At 40.0% G+C, this 19,237-nt stretch overlaps 1 protein-coding gene across 1 annotated transcript in view; it reads left to right on the forward strand.

Annotated features, from left to right (window-relative positions):
- Positions 1 to 17,792, forward strand: part of GCH1 (GTP cyclohydrolase 1) — a 60,798-nt gene extending 43,006 nt beyond the window's left edge. The window contains exons 3-6 of the mRNA XM_066342353.1: positions 1,389 to 1,444; positions 12,501 to 12,532; positions 13,676 to 13,760; positions 15,052 to 17,792. Of these exons, the coding sequence (XP_066198450.1) occupies positions 1,389 to 1,444; positions 12,501 to 12,532; positions 13,676 to 13,760; positions 15,052 to 15,178 (300 nt within the window). The 3' untranslated portion in view covers positions 15,179 to 17,792. The remainder of the gene's footprint in view (positions 1 to 1,388; positions 1,445 to 12,500; positions 12,533 to 13,675; positions 13,761 to 15,051) is intronic.
- The last annotated feature ends 1,445 nt before the right edge of the window (positions 17,793 to 19,237 follow it).

Below are 19,237 nucleotides of genomic sequence, written 5' to 3' on the forward strand. Positions count from 1 at the left end.
TTAGCAATAGCCAGAGGAAAAGTGGGAGAGGGGGGAGGGAGAGGAGGCAAAGGTGGGGAGATGAGGACAGAAAGAGACTCTGCGTGGGACAGAGTGCATGAAGTGGTGTGTAGATGATGTTATATTGAGTTGTACACTTTAAACCTGTATGGTTTGGCGAACCATGTCATCCTACCAAATTAAAAATAAATTAATTAATTTAAACCAACTTAGGTGTTGTTAGGATCCAGATTCTGCACAGTCACATTTGTATCTGTGTCCTTCTCCTGTCAGGAAAATGGTACTCTCCAGGGGCTTAGAAGTGGGGCCACCATGCATGACGAAGGGCATAGAACCCCTCTTTCTGGGTAGCAGGGTGGGGTGTTTAGGGCTACAGTGATGTGTGGAATGGCAGTCTTTATAGTTACAGTTTCGCCCATTTAAAGGAGGCTTTCCTGGCTACATTTTAATGTTGCTACAAGATAATTTGCACTTTCTTGAGATGTTCCCACTTAATAGAGGAAAGACTTTAAGAATTGTATGGAGAGTTTAACTTCACCAAGAAATACCATGACAATGTTTCAAATTTTTTGTTTTAAATAGAGTCGTTCTTATATTTTTTCCTTTTAGTGCATTTATATTATTTATTTTTTTCTTATTTTTTAGTGAGAGGAGGGGAGGCAGAGACAGACTCCTGCATGTGCCAGGACCAGGATTCACCCAGCAAGCCCACTAGAGGGTGATGCTCTGCCCATCTGGGGCCCTTGCTCTGTTGCAATCAGAGCCATTTTGTTTAGCGCCTGAGGCAGAGGCCATGGAGCCATCCTCAGCACCCAGGGCCAACTCACTCCAGTTGAGCCATGGCTGCAGGAGGGAAGGAGAAGAGATAGAGAGAGAGAAGCAAGAAGGGCAGGGGTAGAGAAGCAGATGGGCACTCCTCCTGTGAGCCCTGACTGGGAATCGAACCCAGAATATCCACATGCTGGGCTGATGCTCCACCACTGAGCCAACGGCCAGGGCCTGTGTTATTTTTTATTTTATTTTTTTAGATTTTATTTATTCATTTTTATTAGAGAGAGAGAGAGAGAGAGAACAGGGGGAGGAGCTGGAAGCTTCAACTCCCATATGTTCCTTGACCAGACAAGCCCAGGGTTTTGAACCGGTGACCTCAGCATTCCAAGTCGACACTTTATCCACTGCGCCACCACAGGTCAGGCGGGCCTATGTTATTTTTAAATGCTTATATAAGTGCTTCATATTCTAAGTCTTAAATCTTAATGTCTTAAAGGTACATTTTTATTGTGTTGAATTATATAAGTATTCTATATGATGTTTCCTTATTTTGTTGTTTTGTCACAAGGAAGCACTCTATTTTCACTTAGCTCATTATTTCTGTCTCTTCTCTGAAGGTCCATATCGGTTACCTTCCCAACAAGCAAGTCCTTGGCCTCAGCAAACTTGCCAGGTAAGTATGACTGCATGGTGAATAGGAAGACAGGTGTATAGGTCGTGGCCTTACACAGTGAGAGTCTCACCAGGCTTTCTTTATTGACCAGTGTGGATCTAACATGGAAGTCACATTGCAACTTAGAATTTATAGTGGCAGAAACAGACTTGGAGGACTTAGACGACCCGAAATGCAAATGTCCTTTTCCTCACTCCCTCATTGCCTACTCTCCTCCCCTATCTCCCAGCCTTTCCTCCACTGGCACATCCTTGAAGTCTGAGTTCACACCTTCCCCTGTAGAGCCTGCCCTGACCAGAGAGGATCTGAGCCCCTGTCCTGTAAGGATGGGTTAGCTAATGGGAGGGGTGGGGGAGGAAACCTGGCAGGGGTCTAACTGCACTGCATTGTTTTCAGACTTTTAATCAAACCACCAATTGGGGTCTCAATCCAGCCTTTTACTCTGGGGTACCTTCGGGCGTCTTTCTGGGGTCCTGCAAGGCCAGCCAGGTCACTTATGGTTTCTTTGCCTCTTCAGACACAAGATTCATTTACTCTGCTTTTGATCTGTTCACTATAACCTCGATCAAGTTATTAAAAGTTAGCTTGGTTTATTTTAAAAGGGTGGGGCTTGACTGTATATTTATTACCTATTTCTTCATTGCGTTCCTAACTCTCTCTCAACACACACACTTTCTTTTCACTTGTTTTTCTAGGGATTAAGGAAAAAAGTAAGTAGAATAGAACATTTTAATTTCCCTGGTGTTTAACTTTTTTTTTTTTTTGAAGATTTAACTTATTGATTTGAGAGAGCGAGAGGGAGAGAACGGGGTGGGGGGGAGGAGTGGGAAGCATCAACTCATAGGAGTTGCTTGTTGTATGTGCCTTGACCGTGGAAGCCTGGGGTTTTGAACCAGTGACCTCATCATTCTAGGTTGAGGCTTTATCCACTGCGCTGCCATAGGTCAGGCATCCCTGGTGTTTGACTTTATTTCTGGATGACAATCTTGCCACCAGCTAGAGTTTCTTGGCACCATGAAAGGATGTTATTGTATCAGTTGTAAGTGCTTCACTGCAATAAGACTCTTAACACAAATCCAGAAACACCTTGCCACCTTCCACTGATCTGAACCCCCCTGGCAGAGACTAGGGGTTGCTGAGAGGGTATTGGTGGGGATGGGGTAATCGACCCTACTATAATTTCTATTGCCAATGCTGTATTTTTCACTTATAGGGATTCTGGTTGATGCCTGTCACAGACTATTCATATGCAAAACGTGTGTAGTGGATGGTTTTTATATTATAAAAAAACTTGGCAGACTACGTAAGCCTATGTCTTAAGGAAAGCAGTCTTCTCTCTCTAGAAGACCACACTATGTAGCCCATGGGCACATCTTTATGGAAATGGATTCTGGAGTGATCCAATGAGATCTTGGAATAAATGTATTTGGGTTAGAAGGAATAATCTTTGGTTATTTCCTTTCCTAGTAAAAGGAAAAAATCTCAAATAATTAAGCTTTTATGAAACAATACAAAGGAGTTGATTATTGGCCTAGAGATTTGTCCTGACATTAATAGGATTAAAACTTAAAAAAAAAAAAAAAGGAACACTAAACCAAAGAACTGAGTATGTGTTACTTTCAGATAGGTTGTAAAAAATTTGAATGAAGGGTCTATTAAATAGAAAAGAAGGCTAAGATTTTACCCAACTGCTTCCTCCTTGTAAGAAGTAGGAATATTTAGGGAATGAAGAATAATAAAGCAAGCCGAATGCCTTGGCAAAAATTCACTGCTCATTTTAATCTTGTATGCGAAGTTTGTTATATGCATGCCTTTAAATGAATGACCTTTCAGTGCCACAGAAGTCAAATATCAAACAGTAAAGCCTTAAGTAACAAGAAGATGCCACAAGTGACTTGACCTGGTTTAACTCTAGTAGAATTCTAGAATAAACTTAGTTTTAATAGAAATTCCTTTTGTTGCTGAAAATCCATTCAACATCTATCAGTTTTCTTGCCTGAGAATAACTGAGTGAACATAATTAAATCTTGAATCTCAAATTGCAGTGCCTCGTGATAACCATGATTAGTCTACTTATTGAGCAACTACTGTGAAAGGCCACCATGCCAGAGAGAAGTGGGACATAGCCTCTGCCCTCAAGGAGGGCGAGAGCATGAAGCAGCAGGTGCCACAAAAATGCCTGGTCTGGAGCTCCCAGTTCAGAGGAGCCAAGATGGCTGTGGCCTGGCACGGTGAAGAGACCTGAGGTGGAGGACTGCACAGAATTCTAAATGGAAAAGAAGTTCCTCTAGGTGTGGTTAATACCTAAGCAAACGCAAATAAGAGGGTAGGGGCAAAGCATATTCCAGTGGCTGGGAGCAGATTTAATGGATTGAAGCTAAGATTTAGGCAGGTGAAAGAAAATAGTTAAAATGTTAAAATGTAGGGTAAGCATTAGATTACGAAGTGGAAATTTGTTATCCCTTCTTTTTCAATTATAAAAGTAACATATATACCAGTTAAATTGATTTATTTAAATTTTAAAAAAGATTTTATTGACTTTAGAAAGAGGAAAAAGAGAGAGCGAGAGAGAAGGGTGGTGTGGAGAAACAGGAAATATCAACTAGTAGTCGCTTCTGGTATGTGCCTTGACTGGGCAAGACCGGGGTTTCAAACTGGCGACCCCAGCATTCCAGTTCGACGCTCTGTCCACTGCGTCACCACGGTCAGTCCATACCAGTTAAATTTATATGCAAATGAGTGAGTAAAAGGAAAGTTCTTTTTTTGTATTTTTATTCCCCAGAGTAAAAACTAGATATTTCTTTCACTATCCCTTCAGAAAATTTCTGTGAAAATGCAAACACAAAGGTTTTTAAAATTAGCAAAACCAACCTGACCAGGTGGTTGTGCAGTGGATAGAGCGTCAGACTGGGATGTGGAGGACCCAGGTTCGAGACCTCGAGGTCGCCAGCTTGAGCGCGGGCTCATCTGGTTTGAGCAAAGCTCACCAGCTTGGACCCAAGATCGCTGGCTTGAGCAAGGGGTTACTCGGTCTGCTGAAGGCCCACAGTCAAGGCACATATGAGAAAGCAATTAATGAACAACTAAGGTGTTGAAACAAAAAACTGATGATTGATGCTTCTCATCTCTCTCCGTTCCTGTCTGACTGTCCCTATCTATCCCTCTCTCTGCCTATCTCTGTAAAAAAAAAAAAAAAAAGAGTGGATGAGATCATACCCTATATTTTGTACTACAACATTTTAAAAAAATCTAGAATACATCAAAATCCTTTGTACATCTTTTAGTCCAAAAAGCCCAAGTTCATTTAAATGGTTACATAGTATTTCTTTGATTGATTAACATAATGCATTTAACCAGTCTTTGATATAGATAAGTATAGTCTACAGTTTGAGGCTGTCAAAAAAGAAAGAAATGCTTGAGTGAACAGATTTGTATATATGTGCATCCTTTGAGTCTATCTGTAAGAAAAATTACTAGAGTAAAATTTGCTGGGTTAAGGGGAGGTGAATTTTTTACATTACTAAATTGCTCTCCAAAAAAAGATTATACCAATTCATACTCTAATAATAAAGAGTGTGTCTTTCTCCACATTTGCCATCATTGGGTTTCATTATACTTTTTAATTTTTGCCAACTTGGTAAGTGAAAAATGGTACCTGTTGTTTTAATTTGCATTTCTTCAACAGAGTGAGGTTGAATCTTTCCAGAAACTTCCTGCACTGAGCCTTTGCTCATTTTTCCGTTGGGTTGCTTGTCTTTTTATTAACTGATTTGTCTGAACTCTCTGAATGTTGAAGCAGTTAGGTCAGATGCTGTAAGTCATTTTTCTAGGCTTGCCATTTGTCCTTTGATTTTGTTATATAGTATTATTTTTCCATAAAGAAGTTAAAAACTTATGTAGTCATAAACTCATGTTTCCTTGGTTATGTTTATATTTGAATCTTTGCTCCCTCTGGAATGTATTTTGGGGCTAGGGGTGAAGAGGAAGCCACCCATTCCTGTTGCGTGCTTACCAACTTCCCGCTGCACCCCTGCATCCCTCCCAATACCATGCTACTGCCTTCTTGCTCTCTGCTGACACTCTCTGGTGGATGTTTAAAACATTAATTAATTTATTGATTGATTGATTTGAGAGAGAGAGAGAGAGAGACATTAATTTGTTATCTATGCATTCATTGGTTGATTCTCGTATGTGCCTTGAGCCAGGATCAAACTTGCAACCTTGGCATATCGTGACGAAGCTCTAACCAACTGGGATACCCAGCCGGGACGTGGGCTTCCCTTATGCTTCTCCTGGATTATATGTTAAACTCCTAACTTCTCTTTGCCTCTAATCTCTTAGGGTTCTTAAATCTGCTCTCATACCTGCTAGGATGTTCTTTCTGAAGTGTGGCTATGCTGCTGCTGTGGCTCACTATAGCTTTAAAGAGAAAGTTCAAACTCCTCACTTTAGCTGACAAGTCTGTTGTGATCCAGCTTCATCTGCTGCACATTTGCTCTTTGCTCTAGCCACACCTCAGAATTTACAGCCTGGTGTCAAGTCAAGTAATATGAAGGCATCAAAAATGCTCTTAAGATTTGCAAGGGTTACATGATACCATCCAAGGGTTCTTCCTGCAAAAGTGTCACCAGACTGCTTTCCCAGTAGCCAGAGGAGGAAGAAGAGAAAAAGCATAATGCAAAAGAGAAAACAAAGGACCTAGCACGGAGGCTATAAGACTAGTAAGTGGGCTGTTTAAATAAGATTTACATTGGATTAAATCCTGTACCCAACTATATTCCCTTTATTTAAAAAAAAATCATAAAAGTTCAAAATAAAGATCAAGGCACAATTTATCAGAGGAGACAAAGTGGTTTTTCTTATTTTGATAAAGTTTGTATAATAAAAGTGGTCCTGAATTTTTATATGTCAGATGGGATAAAAAAACAAAGACAGGAGCTGGCTGAAATGAATACAGAAACTGCCATACCTGAAAGAGGTGAGTGGGGACATTAATTACCTCTCCATCTTTGATTGAGGTGGACAAAAAAGCATATGCAAAGCAGAGTAATAAAATTTTGGCCAAAAGAAAACATAAACTTAAAAAAAATTGAACAGATGTAACAAGAAAACTAGAAATTAATACAAAATTATTTAAAAAACCCAGCTATTTAGAAGTTATAGCTCTTTTAAATTTCTTTAACATGATGGAAAATCATAATGATGCAAACACTGTGTATTAATATATGCAATCCAAAGTACAAAGCTGTAGTTTGGGATTAATACCAATTCTCCTCAAACTTTTCCAAAAAAATAGGAGAGAACACTTCTAAACTCATTTTTCAAGACCAGCAATACCCTATTATCAAATCAGACAAGGACCCTACAAGAAAGGAAAATGAATTCCTGATGAACATAGATGCAAAAATCCTCAACAATATATTAACAAACTGAATTCAGCGATACATTAAAATGATTAAACACTGTGATCAAGTGGGATTTCTCCCAGGGATGCAAGGATGATTCAACATTGGCAAATCAATCAATGAGATACACCACATTAACAAAATGAGGAATAAAAATCACAATCATCTCAATAGCTGTAGAAAAGCATTTGACAACATTTATTATCCATTAATGATAAAAAATTTACTCAGAATGGATTGAAGACTTTAACATTAAAACCCGAAACTATAAAACTTCTAGAAGAAAACATGGGGTAAACTCCTTGATGTCAGTCTGAGTGGTGATTTTTTGGATTAGACAACAAAAGTAAAAATAAACAAGTCTGACTACATCAAACTATAAACTTGTGCACAGCAAAGGAAACCATCAACAAAATAAAAAAACAGCCTATAGAATGGGAGTAAATAATTTGCAAATAATATATCTGAGAAAAGTTCAACCCAAAATATATAAAGAACACTTACAACTCAATAACAAAGAAACAAAGAATTCAATTTAAAAATGGGCAGAAGAACTGAATAAACATTTCTCCAAAGAAGATATACAAATGGCCAACAGGTACATGGAAAGATACTCAATGTTACTAATCATCAGGAAACTACAAATCATAACCTATATAGGATATCACCTCACACCTGTTATAATGGCCATGATTGAAAACACAAAAGATGAGTGCTAGTAAGGCTGTGAAGAAAAGGGAACCCTTATGTACTGTTTGTAGGAATGTAAATTGGGGTAGCCACTATAGAAAACAGTATGAAGATTCCTTGAAAAATGAAAAATAGAACTTCCACATGATCTAGCAATCCCACTTCTGGGTGTATATTGAAAGTAAATGAAGACAGGATATCGAAGAGATATCTGTACTTCATTGCTCTCACCAAAATAAGTAAGTAGGTAAGTAAATAAATACATAAGGTGTGGATGTGGGTGGGGGAATGTTTTTACAATACAGGTGCATATGAAATCATCATGAGATACACTGTAAATAGAGTACAATGTTTATATTGATTATGCCTCAAAGCTGACATTTTTTGGAGGTAAATATATAGCCACAAGTGCTTCCATTATTAAGTAAGAAATACTGACAAGAAATAAAGCATTTAATATTGAATATATATATATATACTTATATATATGTGTTTTTAAAATTACAAAGCATCCTTAATGGAACAAATGGGGAAAAAGTGAGACAAAATTTAAATGATTAACCCTTTGAGTAGTAAGTTTTTTCATGCTTGTTGACCCCAGGAGTGAATTTTTTTCAAAAAATGAAATTAGTTCTAGTTCAGTTTTATTAACTTAAAATCATGTTTGTTTGATAACCAGTTTATAGAAACATGAAGAGCATACATATGCCTTTTTAAAATATTGCCTTGCACATTTTTAAAATAAAAATTTTTGTTATCTGGATGGTCAGGAGGCACAAGGATGTACATGAATGTTCGTACTACTCAAATTAATAGAAAGCATAAATTGAAATGTTGAAAATCTCGTATCATGGATTGCTTGGAAGTCTGACTGAGAGGATAAATACTTATATCTTGGGATGAGAGGCTATGTAACTAAAAGTAAGCTTTAAAAACTTCTTTCAGAATAAGATTTTTAAAAAACGAAGATGGAGAGAGAAGGGAATGAATCGCAAGTTAGAAAATATGGCTAAATTAGTAACCGCTAGAAAAAGTCAAAGTAATGTTAGGGGTGGGGAAGAATGGGAAAGGGCAGGACCCAGTCATTTTAACAGGTATTCTTTCAAACTTCCAAGTCACCACAATTTCCATGTTGTATAAATAATCCAAAAGCATTAAGAAACCCGAAAAGCTCTACAATCAATTTGATGAAGTTGCCTATCCCTAATAAAGCTTGATAAAATGAGCCTTATAGACTAATCTCACTAATGAATGTAGTTTTAAAATTCCAAAATATATTTCAAAACCCTTACTTTAACAGGCTACAAGTATTGTTTTCATCATGACCCAAGATCGTTTACCCTAAGATTACAAAAATGATTTAGATTAAAATTGAGAACTACTGATTTTGGCAGTATGGCAAACTAGAGTATAATGATATCCCCCTAGGTATAGCATACTCAGATGTGATGTGGGTGAACATTTCACACTCTGGACAAAATGTAAGGCAATCCCAGTGAGAATCCATAGGAATTAGCCAGAATAGGAGCCAACCTCAAGGATCTTTCCTTCCTATTCACCCCAAATTGGAGTAGATACCTGCTAGCCTTATTCTGGAGATAGCTTTAGAAAGAGTCCACAGGCATGTTCTGTATATATTAGGGTTTGCAATCACAGTTCACATGACCTTTGTGGCCCTCAAAAAAAAAGAAACAAAAAACAAACAAACAAACAAAAAAACAAAATCCAAACCAATAATTTACTGTAAAATGCCACCAAGAGGAGAGCCTGCAATGCTTAGCAGAAATAAGTGCACGTTCTCTGATGCACTTTTATCTATGCCTCAAAGACTTCCCATGGATGATGTTCCAAGGAACATGAATTCAACGAAAATAAAGGAAAACAAGCCACCATGGGTCAGAGTTACCTGAAACAAATGGTCAAAGGGGGCAGATTCTCGAGTTAATGGATGCAGAATATATAAGTATGTTAGAGGATAAGAGTCCTGAAAGTTTGACAAAGGAGTAATTAGCCAGGCATACTGGAAAAATGACCAAAATAACTTCTTAAAAAAAAGGTAATAATTGAATCAAAAGCCCAATGCATTCACATTAAATAGCAGCTTAGGCACAGCCTAAAGGAGCTGAAAGAAAGGTCTGAAATTGTAGAGGATGCAACACAGAGAGACAGGTACAAACATGAATGAGAATGTAAAAGATATGGAGACTGAGAAGATCCAATATGCCCTTAATTAAAATTCCAGGAGATGACAGAGACAATGGGCAGGTGCAATGTTAGAGAAGGTAATAGCTGAAAATGTCTCTGATTACATGCAAAATAGCAGTCTTCAGATTCAGGAATCCTAATAAATCCCAAATAGGGCAAATTAAATTAACTCCCCACCTATATTCAATATGGAAAACTGTATAGTATATATACATACTCAAATATCATAAAAGCAGCCACAGAGAAAACTATTATCTATAAGGTAACATCAATTAGACTGACAATTGGTTTGTCATTGGCATTGTTGAAAGGCAGATAAATATCAGTGTCAAATTAGAATTCTGTTCCCAAGAAATACCTCTCAAATTTTTTGCAAGAATCGGGGCAAATACACATTTTCTTTTATTCAGGGAAGCTATATGATTTTTGTTAATGTTGAGAAGACAGAAATTCAACATCTAATTTTTACTCAAAAAGAAAAATGAATAAACTTGGAATAAGAAATCATAAACTCTCTGAGCATAGGAATCCTGTTCACCACACAATTGTACATCATAAGTACTCAATGATAAACACGAATGACCCTCCTTTGGCGTGACAATGGCTATCAACCAAAAACAGGCAACCCAGGTGACAGTAAGATGTTAGAGGCATTCCTCTGAAAGCATGAAGCAAAATATGAATGCTCAATGTCACCACTGTTATCTAATATTGTACCGGAAATTTTGCTTGAGTAAAGAAATAATAACTATGAGAAGAAAGACATTACTAATTTTTAAATCAATGGCATTTCTTATTTATATAACAAAAATTAATTACCTGAAAAACTATCAGCAGTAATTTTATACAGACATTTGACCCAGCAAGAATGAGACAGGCCCTGGCTGGTTGGTTCAGTGGTAGAGCATCAGCCTGGTGTATGGACATCTTGGGTTTGGTTCCTGATCAGGGCACACATGAAAAGCGACCATCTGCTTCTCTCGCCTTTCCTCTCCCCCTTCTCTCCCTCTTCTCTTGCAGCCAGTGGCTTGATTGGTTCAAGTATCAGCCCTGGGCACTGAATATGGCTCGGTTGGCCTGAGCATTGGCCTCATGCACTAAAAATAGAAATAGCTCAATTGATTTGAGCATCTGCCCCAGACAAGGGTTGCTGGGTGGATCCCGGCTGGGGTGCATGTGGGAGTCTGTCTTACTACCTCCCCTCCTCTCTCTCACACACACAAAAAAGAATGAGACATATATATATTTTTTTTATCTGGGAGCTTGAGCCATCTTTTCTCAGGTTTTTGTTTAAAATAAAAAATAGATATTGGAATTTCTTCAATGTTGTTTAAGGTTTTTAAAAATCAAGAGTTTTGACTAGAAAGGAATTCCACAACAAAATACTCACCAGCTCGAGCTGTTCCGCCTGTCCCCAGCCAAAATTCCCGTAATGGGAATCCCGGGACGAGCCCCCATAAATGTTGCACTCGCCGGGTAAAACAAACACTGGAGATGTTTGGAGAGTTTTAGACAAAGTTTTATGGCCAAGAGAAAAAGAAGAAGAAAAAAAAAACCTGCACAGGGGTGAGCTCAGGTGGCAGTCACCAGAGTCACACCGAGCACCTACAGTCTAGGGGTTTTTATAGCGTAGCAAGCAAGCGGTTCATACAGAAGCTGATTTTGCGTTTAGCAATTGGCTAGGGAGGTTGTGCGCAGTTATGGGGGGGGGGGTATTACTCAGTGGAGAATTTCAAACATAAACTTCTAATAAGGGTCTCTGACTCAATGCAGGATGTTGCTGAACTCTTTGTTCTCAGTGTCACAGGGACCTTGTACACTCTTGGCAGCCCCAGCATGTCAGTACTCCTTGAATCTAACATTTACCTACTGGGAACACAGAAGGATCAGAGTGGATCCTGCCTTCAGGTGGAGTGGTAAATAGGGCAGTGTACCACTTATTGACGTTATTGGCTGTCACAGAGGTATCAAGGAGCAAGCTGTTGGTTCTGAGAGTCGTATTGGGAGGAAGAGCCTTTAAATGCCTCATGGACAAGGTGATCCTTGAGTCCAAATTCACGACTAAAAGCCCAGATTTTAAAGAAAAGATCCTTAATGTGCACTGCTATTCTAAAATGGTTGATTCACGTGACCATCTTTACATTTCACAACTAGAATAAAAGATGTTGAAAGGAGGAAAATCATCACTTGACAGATTGTGTTATAAGCTAGCATCAGTAAGGTTTTATTCTGGGAGGGAGTTAATCATTGAATGCTTATTTAGACCTATTTTATAAAGAGATGTCTGAAGGAGGCTGTTCACTTCTAATCTGATTATACTAATAGGTTTAGTTGGTACAGTAGTTGACAGTGGTCTGCCTATTAATTAACAAGTAGTCTTTTTATTTTTAACTTGATCTTTAAGCTCTGATTAAACAATATGACTAATTAGAACACATGCGATTTGGCTTAGAATGGATGGCTTGGGAGCTTTAAAATTACTCATCTCTAATTGTGGTTTTCGTAAGTGAACTATGTACTCTTAATTCTTGCTGTTTGCGGACACAGGGAGGCACCACTCTGTCATAGCTGGTCTCCCTTAGTCCTTCCCTCTTCTCATTCTCCTGTAGTTTATATATCTTTCTATCCTCCTGTAAGCATTAATCTGCCCGCACCCTACAGTTGCTTCAACAAAGTCCTTTTAGTCTTATGACAAAGCCTTAGCAATTTCAGTTAAAATTTTTTTGTATTAACTAAAACAATTCTTTCTTTTTTAGGATTGTAGAAATCTATAGTAGAAGATTACAAGGTAAATTTTAAAACTATCTTTTTACAGAAAATATTTTTTCTTAAGGAAAACGCATTTAGTTGTTTTAAGTATTATACATATGACTTATGAAAATTAAAACCTCATAGGAATATAAAACAGAAAAACCTGCTCTACATACTCCTTCACATTTTTAGTCATACACAAACATTTTTTTTTAAGATTTTTTTTTCATTTTATTTATTCATTTTTAGAGGGGGGAGAGAGAGGGAGAGAGAGAGAGAGAGAAGGGGGGAGGAGCTGGAAGCATCAACTCCCATATGTGCCTTGACCAGGCAAGCCTAGGGTTTCGAACCGGCGACCTCAGCATTTCCAGGTTGACGCTTTATCCACTGCGCTACCACAGGTCAGGCCACAAACATTTTAAAATCAATTTATTTTTATTACATTTCAGAATGGGCTCATATTATACATAATGGGCTTCACTTATCTTTTCTCCTACTTTTTCTTTTTTTTGTTTTTTTTACTTACATCTTGAACATTCCCCCCCCCCCCACACACACACACACATACATGTAAGTATTGCATCTGTTTTGCCCACTGTTAGCATTCCGTTTCACGGCTGTGCTTGATTTAATCAATCCCTGCTCTGATAGACATTTGGGAATTTTGTCAGCTTTCAAATGGATGTAACACTGCAGTGAATGTATGTACTCAAAGACTAGTTGTGTATTCAGCACAGGAACTGCATTATTTAGGTTGAATCATTGTTTTTCAGCATTGCTGTAAGTATAATTCAGTAGTCAGACTGATGACTTTGTTAACCCTGTTGCCGAGCTATGTATTCCTTGGCTCTGCTCAGTCTCTGTGAAGGTGCTGGTTATCAATATCCTGTTGGTTTTGCTGCACACCTGAGAGACAGCTGCGTTCTAATCCATTCCCTGGAGGGTGCCAGGGCTTTCTGAGCTCCCGTCAGCACCTGCACTGCGGGGCGGGGCGGGGAATTGAACAAGGGCCTCCTGTGGCCCAGGCAGCAGACAGTCAACTGGTAGAGAAGCGGGTGCGTCTTGCTTTTTAAATCTCACAGAAGTCTGCTTTTTAAAGATTTTATATACTCTTGAGACAGCAAAAGCTTTCAGCTGTTTGTGTCAGATACTTAAACTGAGCTTCTTGTCACATCCACAGTTCAAGAGCGCCTTACGAAACAAATTGCCATAGCAATCACAGAAGCCTTGCGACCTGCTGGAGTTGGGGTGGTGGTTGAAGCAACGTAAGTCCGCATTCGCCTTTAGTGATGTCAGAGTAGTGCATGAAAATGATACTCAGTGCTGCTCGGTTTTCACACACTGCCACTGTCACGTTTCCCATCTTTGAGCCTGAAGCACTTTGTCCTCTTAAAATTTATTTATTTATTTATTTATTTTATTTTTTTAGTGAGAGAGGGAGAGAGAGACGGGGGGGTAGAGAAAGAGAGAAATGAGAGGCATCCAAGCTTAGTTCTGTCACTTTCATTGATTCCTTCTCATATGTGACTGCGGGCTCAGTTCGATCCAGTAACCCCTTGCTCAAACCAGGGACCTTGGGATCTTTTCAGTGCTCCCAAGCTGAAGCCGGCGACCCTGTGCTCAAGCTTACAAGCCAGCACTCAAGCCAGATGAGCCCATGCTCAAGCTGGGGACCTGGGGGTTTTGAACCTGGGACCTCAGTGTCCCAGGTCAACACTCTATCCACTGTGCCACCACTGGTCAGGCTCCTTTTATCTCTTTAATTTACTGTGTTGCCAATATGAAAACCAGGGTACAGGAGACTGTATTTTTCTTTTTTGGTGGGGGTTGTGGAAGAGTAGGGGGTCATAAGCTTAGGTGTAGTGATTCGCACAGCCAGCCGTGTTGTCTATCTCCTCTCGATTTCTACTTTAGCTCGTTGTTGCTCCAAGCAGAGTTTTTCAAATATTTTGACACACATTTAAAATACAGAACTAAGAATGGGTACAAAAGGCAACTGAAGACATGTATATAAATTAGAAAGTTAGAATGCATTCTGAGAATTGCAACAGCTTGTGGGCAAGGTTCTCATCCACTCTCCGGGCGTGGCATGCGCTCTGTACTGTGTGTTCCGTCCAGCTTCACCAGCTTGCTTCAACCAGGTGGGCACCGTCCCCTGGATTCCGGCGGTGAACCCAGCACACTGCAGTATCTCTCTGGGCACTACAACCTGCATGGCGCTGTCTTGGTCCTGACAATGGGCCAAGTGGGGACTCTGGATTTCTATTCATCTTAGAGGGTGTTGTCTCTCTGTAGACCACTCGTATTATTTTCACCTAGGAAGACTATCCCATTTCCCCCCTCTCCTGTTGGATGCCATAAGAACTTAACCACTGAGAACAATAAATGCTATAAGACTTTAGAAACTTAAAAAAAGTTTTTTTTTGATAAAATGTGTCTAAGTGACAAACTTGGTCATTGTGAACTCAGTTTAATCAGATTTAAGTTTTGGCCTGCTTTGTATTTTAAAAACCAAACCAGTAATTGTCTCTTTGCCTTTGTTGACTTGTTTTGTAGACACATGTGTATGGTAATGCGAGGGGTACAGAAAATGAACAGCAAGACCGTGACCAGCACGATGCTGGGTGTGTTCCGGGAAGACCCAAAGACTCGGGAGGAGTTTCTCACTCTCATCAGGAGCTGAGCTCGGTGGGCGCCGCGTGCTCTGCAGATCGCGCCTCCGACTAGCCCTGGTCGTCTGGTCTTAACTGTTTGTACACAATTCCATTCTCTATCGGAACAGTCGTGAAACTTACTCCTTGTCACTAATTGTGTTTAATAATTATTTATTGCAACTCAAAAATAATTTTAATATAGGGGTGGACCCTCAACTTTCTTCTTGCCACCATTTAGTAGCAACATTCAAGCACGCTGCCAGTAGTTTTAAGTGATATGCACACTGTCACTGCCATTCGGATAACCTGAGGATGGTGGGAAGGGAGAACTTACGTATTTTGTTCAAGAAGTATGATCATTTGGTTCATAAGCATAGGAGAGTTGGGAATGGAAGAAAGCCATGGCCAATACACTGCTTTTTCCACTCCCCAAACAAAAATGGTGTAGGGCTTAAAACGATTTATTGTACAGTGTGCGACATTGCTCTGTGAATTCAAAGTCCAACAGGCTCCACCTTCATCGTGTTTATTAAGCCACCAATGACACTTTATTTTTTATTTATTTATTTTTTAACTGTCTAGTTGTAACAGTAGTCACCAAGGGAAGGTAGTGAAATACTTGTTTTTTATTTTACTGTGAGTTAAAAAGGCACATTTCTACCTTCTATTCTTTTTAAAATTCATATATATGGAATTAATTCCTGCAGTTGTTTACGAGTGTATTCTCACGTCAACATACAGGGATTTAGACATTTAACTCTCTGTGCCTTGATGAGAATATCACACCATTTGGAGTGTAGATACCTTCGCCTTTATTTAAAAGCCATTATTTTATAAGATTTAGTACTGACACTGCAAATAACTAGTCCTCAACATTTTACCTTTGGAAATTTCTTAAGAGCTTACTTTGTGTGTTTCTTGTAGAAGCCTCAAAACATTTGTTTAAGCTTCTCAGTAGTTTTTCTAAATATTCCAGAAACTTCTGAGTGTTCATCCCTTTCAGGTCTGCAGTATGGTAGCTTCATAAAAGAATGCAGAATGAACTACTGTGCACTCATTATGAGCTATGTCCAATGTCTAATAACAACTGTTTGTTGGTGTCTGTGAAAATGCACCACAATCTTCTGGAATTACTGGAAAATACCAGAAGCCCCCATACTTGTTTCCCTTGTGGTCCATGAGGGTCTTGTCTTCAGTGTAACTCTTCAAGTGGCCCCAGGCCAGTGGTCCGCAAACTCATTAGTCAACAGAGCCAAATATCAACAGTACAACGATTGAAATTTCTTTTGAGAGCCAAATTTTTTTTTTTTTTTTTTTTTCCTGAAGCTGGAAACGGGGAGAGACAGTCAGACAGAATCCTGCATGCGCCGGACCGGGATCCACCCGGCACGCCCACCAGGGGGCGACGCTCTGCTCACCAGGGGGCGTTGCTCTGTCAGGACCAGAGCCACTCTAGCACCTGGGGCAGAGGCCAAGGAGCCATCCCCAGCGCCCGGGCCATCTTTGCTCCAATGGAGCCTCGGCTGTGGGAGGGGAAGAGAGAGACAGAGAGGAAGGAGAGGGGGAGGGGTGGAGAAGCAAATGGGCACTTCTCCTGTGTGCCCTGGCCAGGAATCGAACCTGGGACCCCCACATGCCAGGCCGACGCTCTACCACTGAGCCAACCGGCCAGGGCCTGAGAGCCAAATTTTTTAAACTTAAACTATATAGATAGGTACATTCCTTATCAAGGTAGCGCCCGCACGTGGTATTGTGTGGAAGAGCCACACTCAAGGGGCCAAAGAGCCGCGTGTGGCTCACGAGCCGCGGTTTGCCAACCACTGGGCTAGGTCTCTTCGCCCAGGAAGCTGTTGCCTTATTAATGATTATCTTAAAATTTCCTCTACTGGGGCAGTGTGGGCCAAATTAAAACAAACAAAATAACAACTCCCTGCAAAAACACAAACACAATGAATGAGTCCACAGAGAGGCCTCTTATTTGACATAGTGCTCTTCAAATTTATCCCATTACCTTAAAAAGAATTAACGACAGTGCTTGCTTTAACTTTGGTAGTTTTATCTCTGCCATTTTGATGCACTTTATTTAGCTTATGATGAGGCAAAGTGGTAAAGATTTAAAAAAAAAATCCCCTACTTCTATTTCCTATATTTTTCTATATTTAATATTTCTAAAGTACAGTGGTGGTTGATTTTGAGTTCCTTTTAAAGTCAAAGTTAATATAGTATTTATCCTGCTTTATATTTAGACATTTGGAGGTAGAATTAAGCAATCAACTCATGTTTGGTATTTTAAAGTAAAAACAAGTGTGATTTGGAGTATCAAAGAAATTGTTATATATTTCTCTTTCTGAGATCAATTGTATTCCTTTTTGTAATGACCCTTTGCTCTAACATTCTCTAAATGTTCTATAAAGGTCTAATATATCCATAAGCTGTCATCTTATTGGTAAATGCAAAGTAATTACCTTGTCTGTTTTACTCTGGTCTGTAGTACTTCAAAATGACCTTTTCATATCCATGACCTTGATTCCCATTTGAGGGACTTTTAAACACTGTTCAGTTAAGTTGTCTGAATTTTATGTATGTGTGGGTATGTGTTTCTGAAGTTAATTCTATTTAAATTATTAAAGGGTTATAACTGTTCTCGTGAAAGTAGTTGTTGTTGTTTTTTGAACCACTAGTATAGAAATAGCAATTAATTCCGCTGTTTTCATTGCATTCTGTTTTAGCAAAGGGACCTTCCATAGGGCTTCTTGAAGCTGTGAAGCTATTAGAATATAAATCCCAGTTGCAGTACAAATTAGCCCCAGGCTGTTTCCCTTTGGTGTTTGGTTTGGGTGTTCCTGTCCTTGCCCTTCTGCAGTAACGGGAAGGGGCGGTCTGGGATGAGAATGGGGAATCTGAGTGGTCCCATGTCCCTGTTGTCTGAGTAACTGCAGCATCCCGAGAACGGCGTTTTTCTGTGTGGAAGCAGCTGGGGAAGGGAGGCTGGGGCATGGAGGCAGGCAGGGCGGGAGTGGGAGAAGGGTCACCTCCGCTTCTAGGGAAGAGCCCATCCGGGGCAGAACTTCCAAGTAGGCACAGAGGTTTTGCTGCCTCTTTTTTTCTGTGTCTGGTGACTTCATCATACCCTCTCTCCTGGTGGTCTTCTCCCTTCCCGGCTCCACCCAGGCAGAGGCCCCTGCCCTCACTGGTAGTCAGCACATCCGGGTGCCGGTGCATTGAGGTGACCTGCTGCCCCTCGAAGGACTGTGACCTATTGGGCAACCAATCTCATTACACGAACTGGGAATGCTTACTGAAATAAAACATTCCTGAAACCACAGCTCACAATTGTCAGTAAAACAATGAGCTTCTCACCTGAGCCCCAGTTGCTGCTCCTGAGTTTTTTCATTCAAGAAAAAACTTGGTTGGCTGAGTTCTCTATTTTGTCACTTAGTGGAGAGCAGTTGCAGAGTGCTCTAAATAGGTTTTAGAGAAGGCTGTCTGTCTGACCAGCTGGGTTCATGATGGGCCTGCATCTTCCCACTGAAGGTGAGGAGGACAGGGTCTTAACAGGTGAGCTCAAGGCGAAGTGTGAATTCCTGACAGCTCCAACCCTCCCAGAGGCCCTTGCTTTAGTTTATTTTAGTCTTTATTGTGGAAAAAATAAAAACATACAACAGTAGACTGTATGTGAGTACCTGAACCTACATGTACCAGCCACCCAGCTCCAGTATGTCTCAACTCCTGACCATCTTGACTCCTCTGTAGCTCCCATCCCCACCAGATTGTTTTAAAGCAAATCCTAGGCATCATATTTTTAAACTTTTATTTACTTAAATTAATTTCTTTCTCTCTCTCTCTCTCTCTTTTTAAGAGAGAGAGAGAGAGAGAGACAGGGATAGACAGAAAGGGAGAGAGATGAGAACCATCAATTCATAGTTGTGGCACCTTAGTTGTTCATTGATTGCTTTCTCATATGTGTCTTGACTGGGGGGCTCCAGCTGAGCCAGTGACCCCTTGCTCAAGCCAGCAACCTTGGGCTCAAGCCAGTGACCATGGGCTCAAGCCAGATGAGCCTATGCTCAGGCTGGTGACCTCGGGTT

The sequence above is a fragment of the Saccopteryx leptura genome, chromosome 6 (assembly GCF_036850995.1).
Source record: "Saccopteryx leptura isolate mSacLep1 chromosome 6, mSacLep1_pri_phased_curated, whole genome shotgun sequence".
NCBI classification, from domain to species: domain Eukaryota; kingdom Metazoa; phylum Chordata; class Mammalia; order Chiroptera; family Emballonuridae; genus Saccopteryx; species Saccopteryx leptura.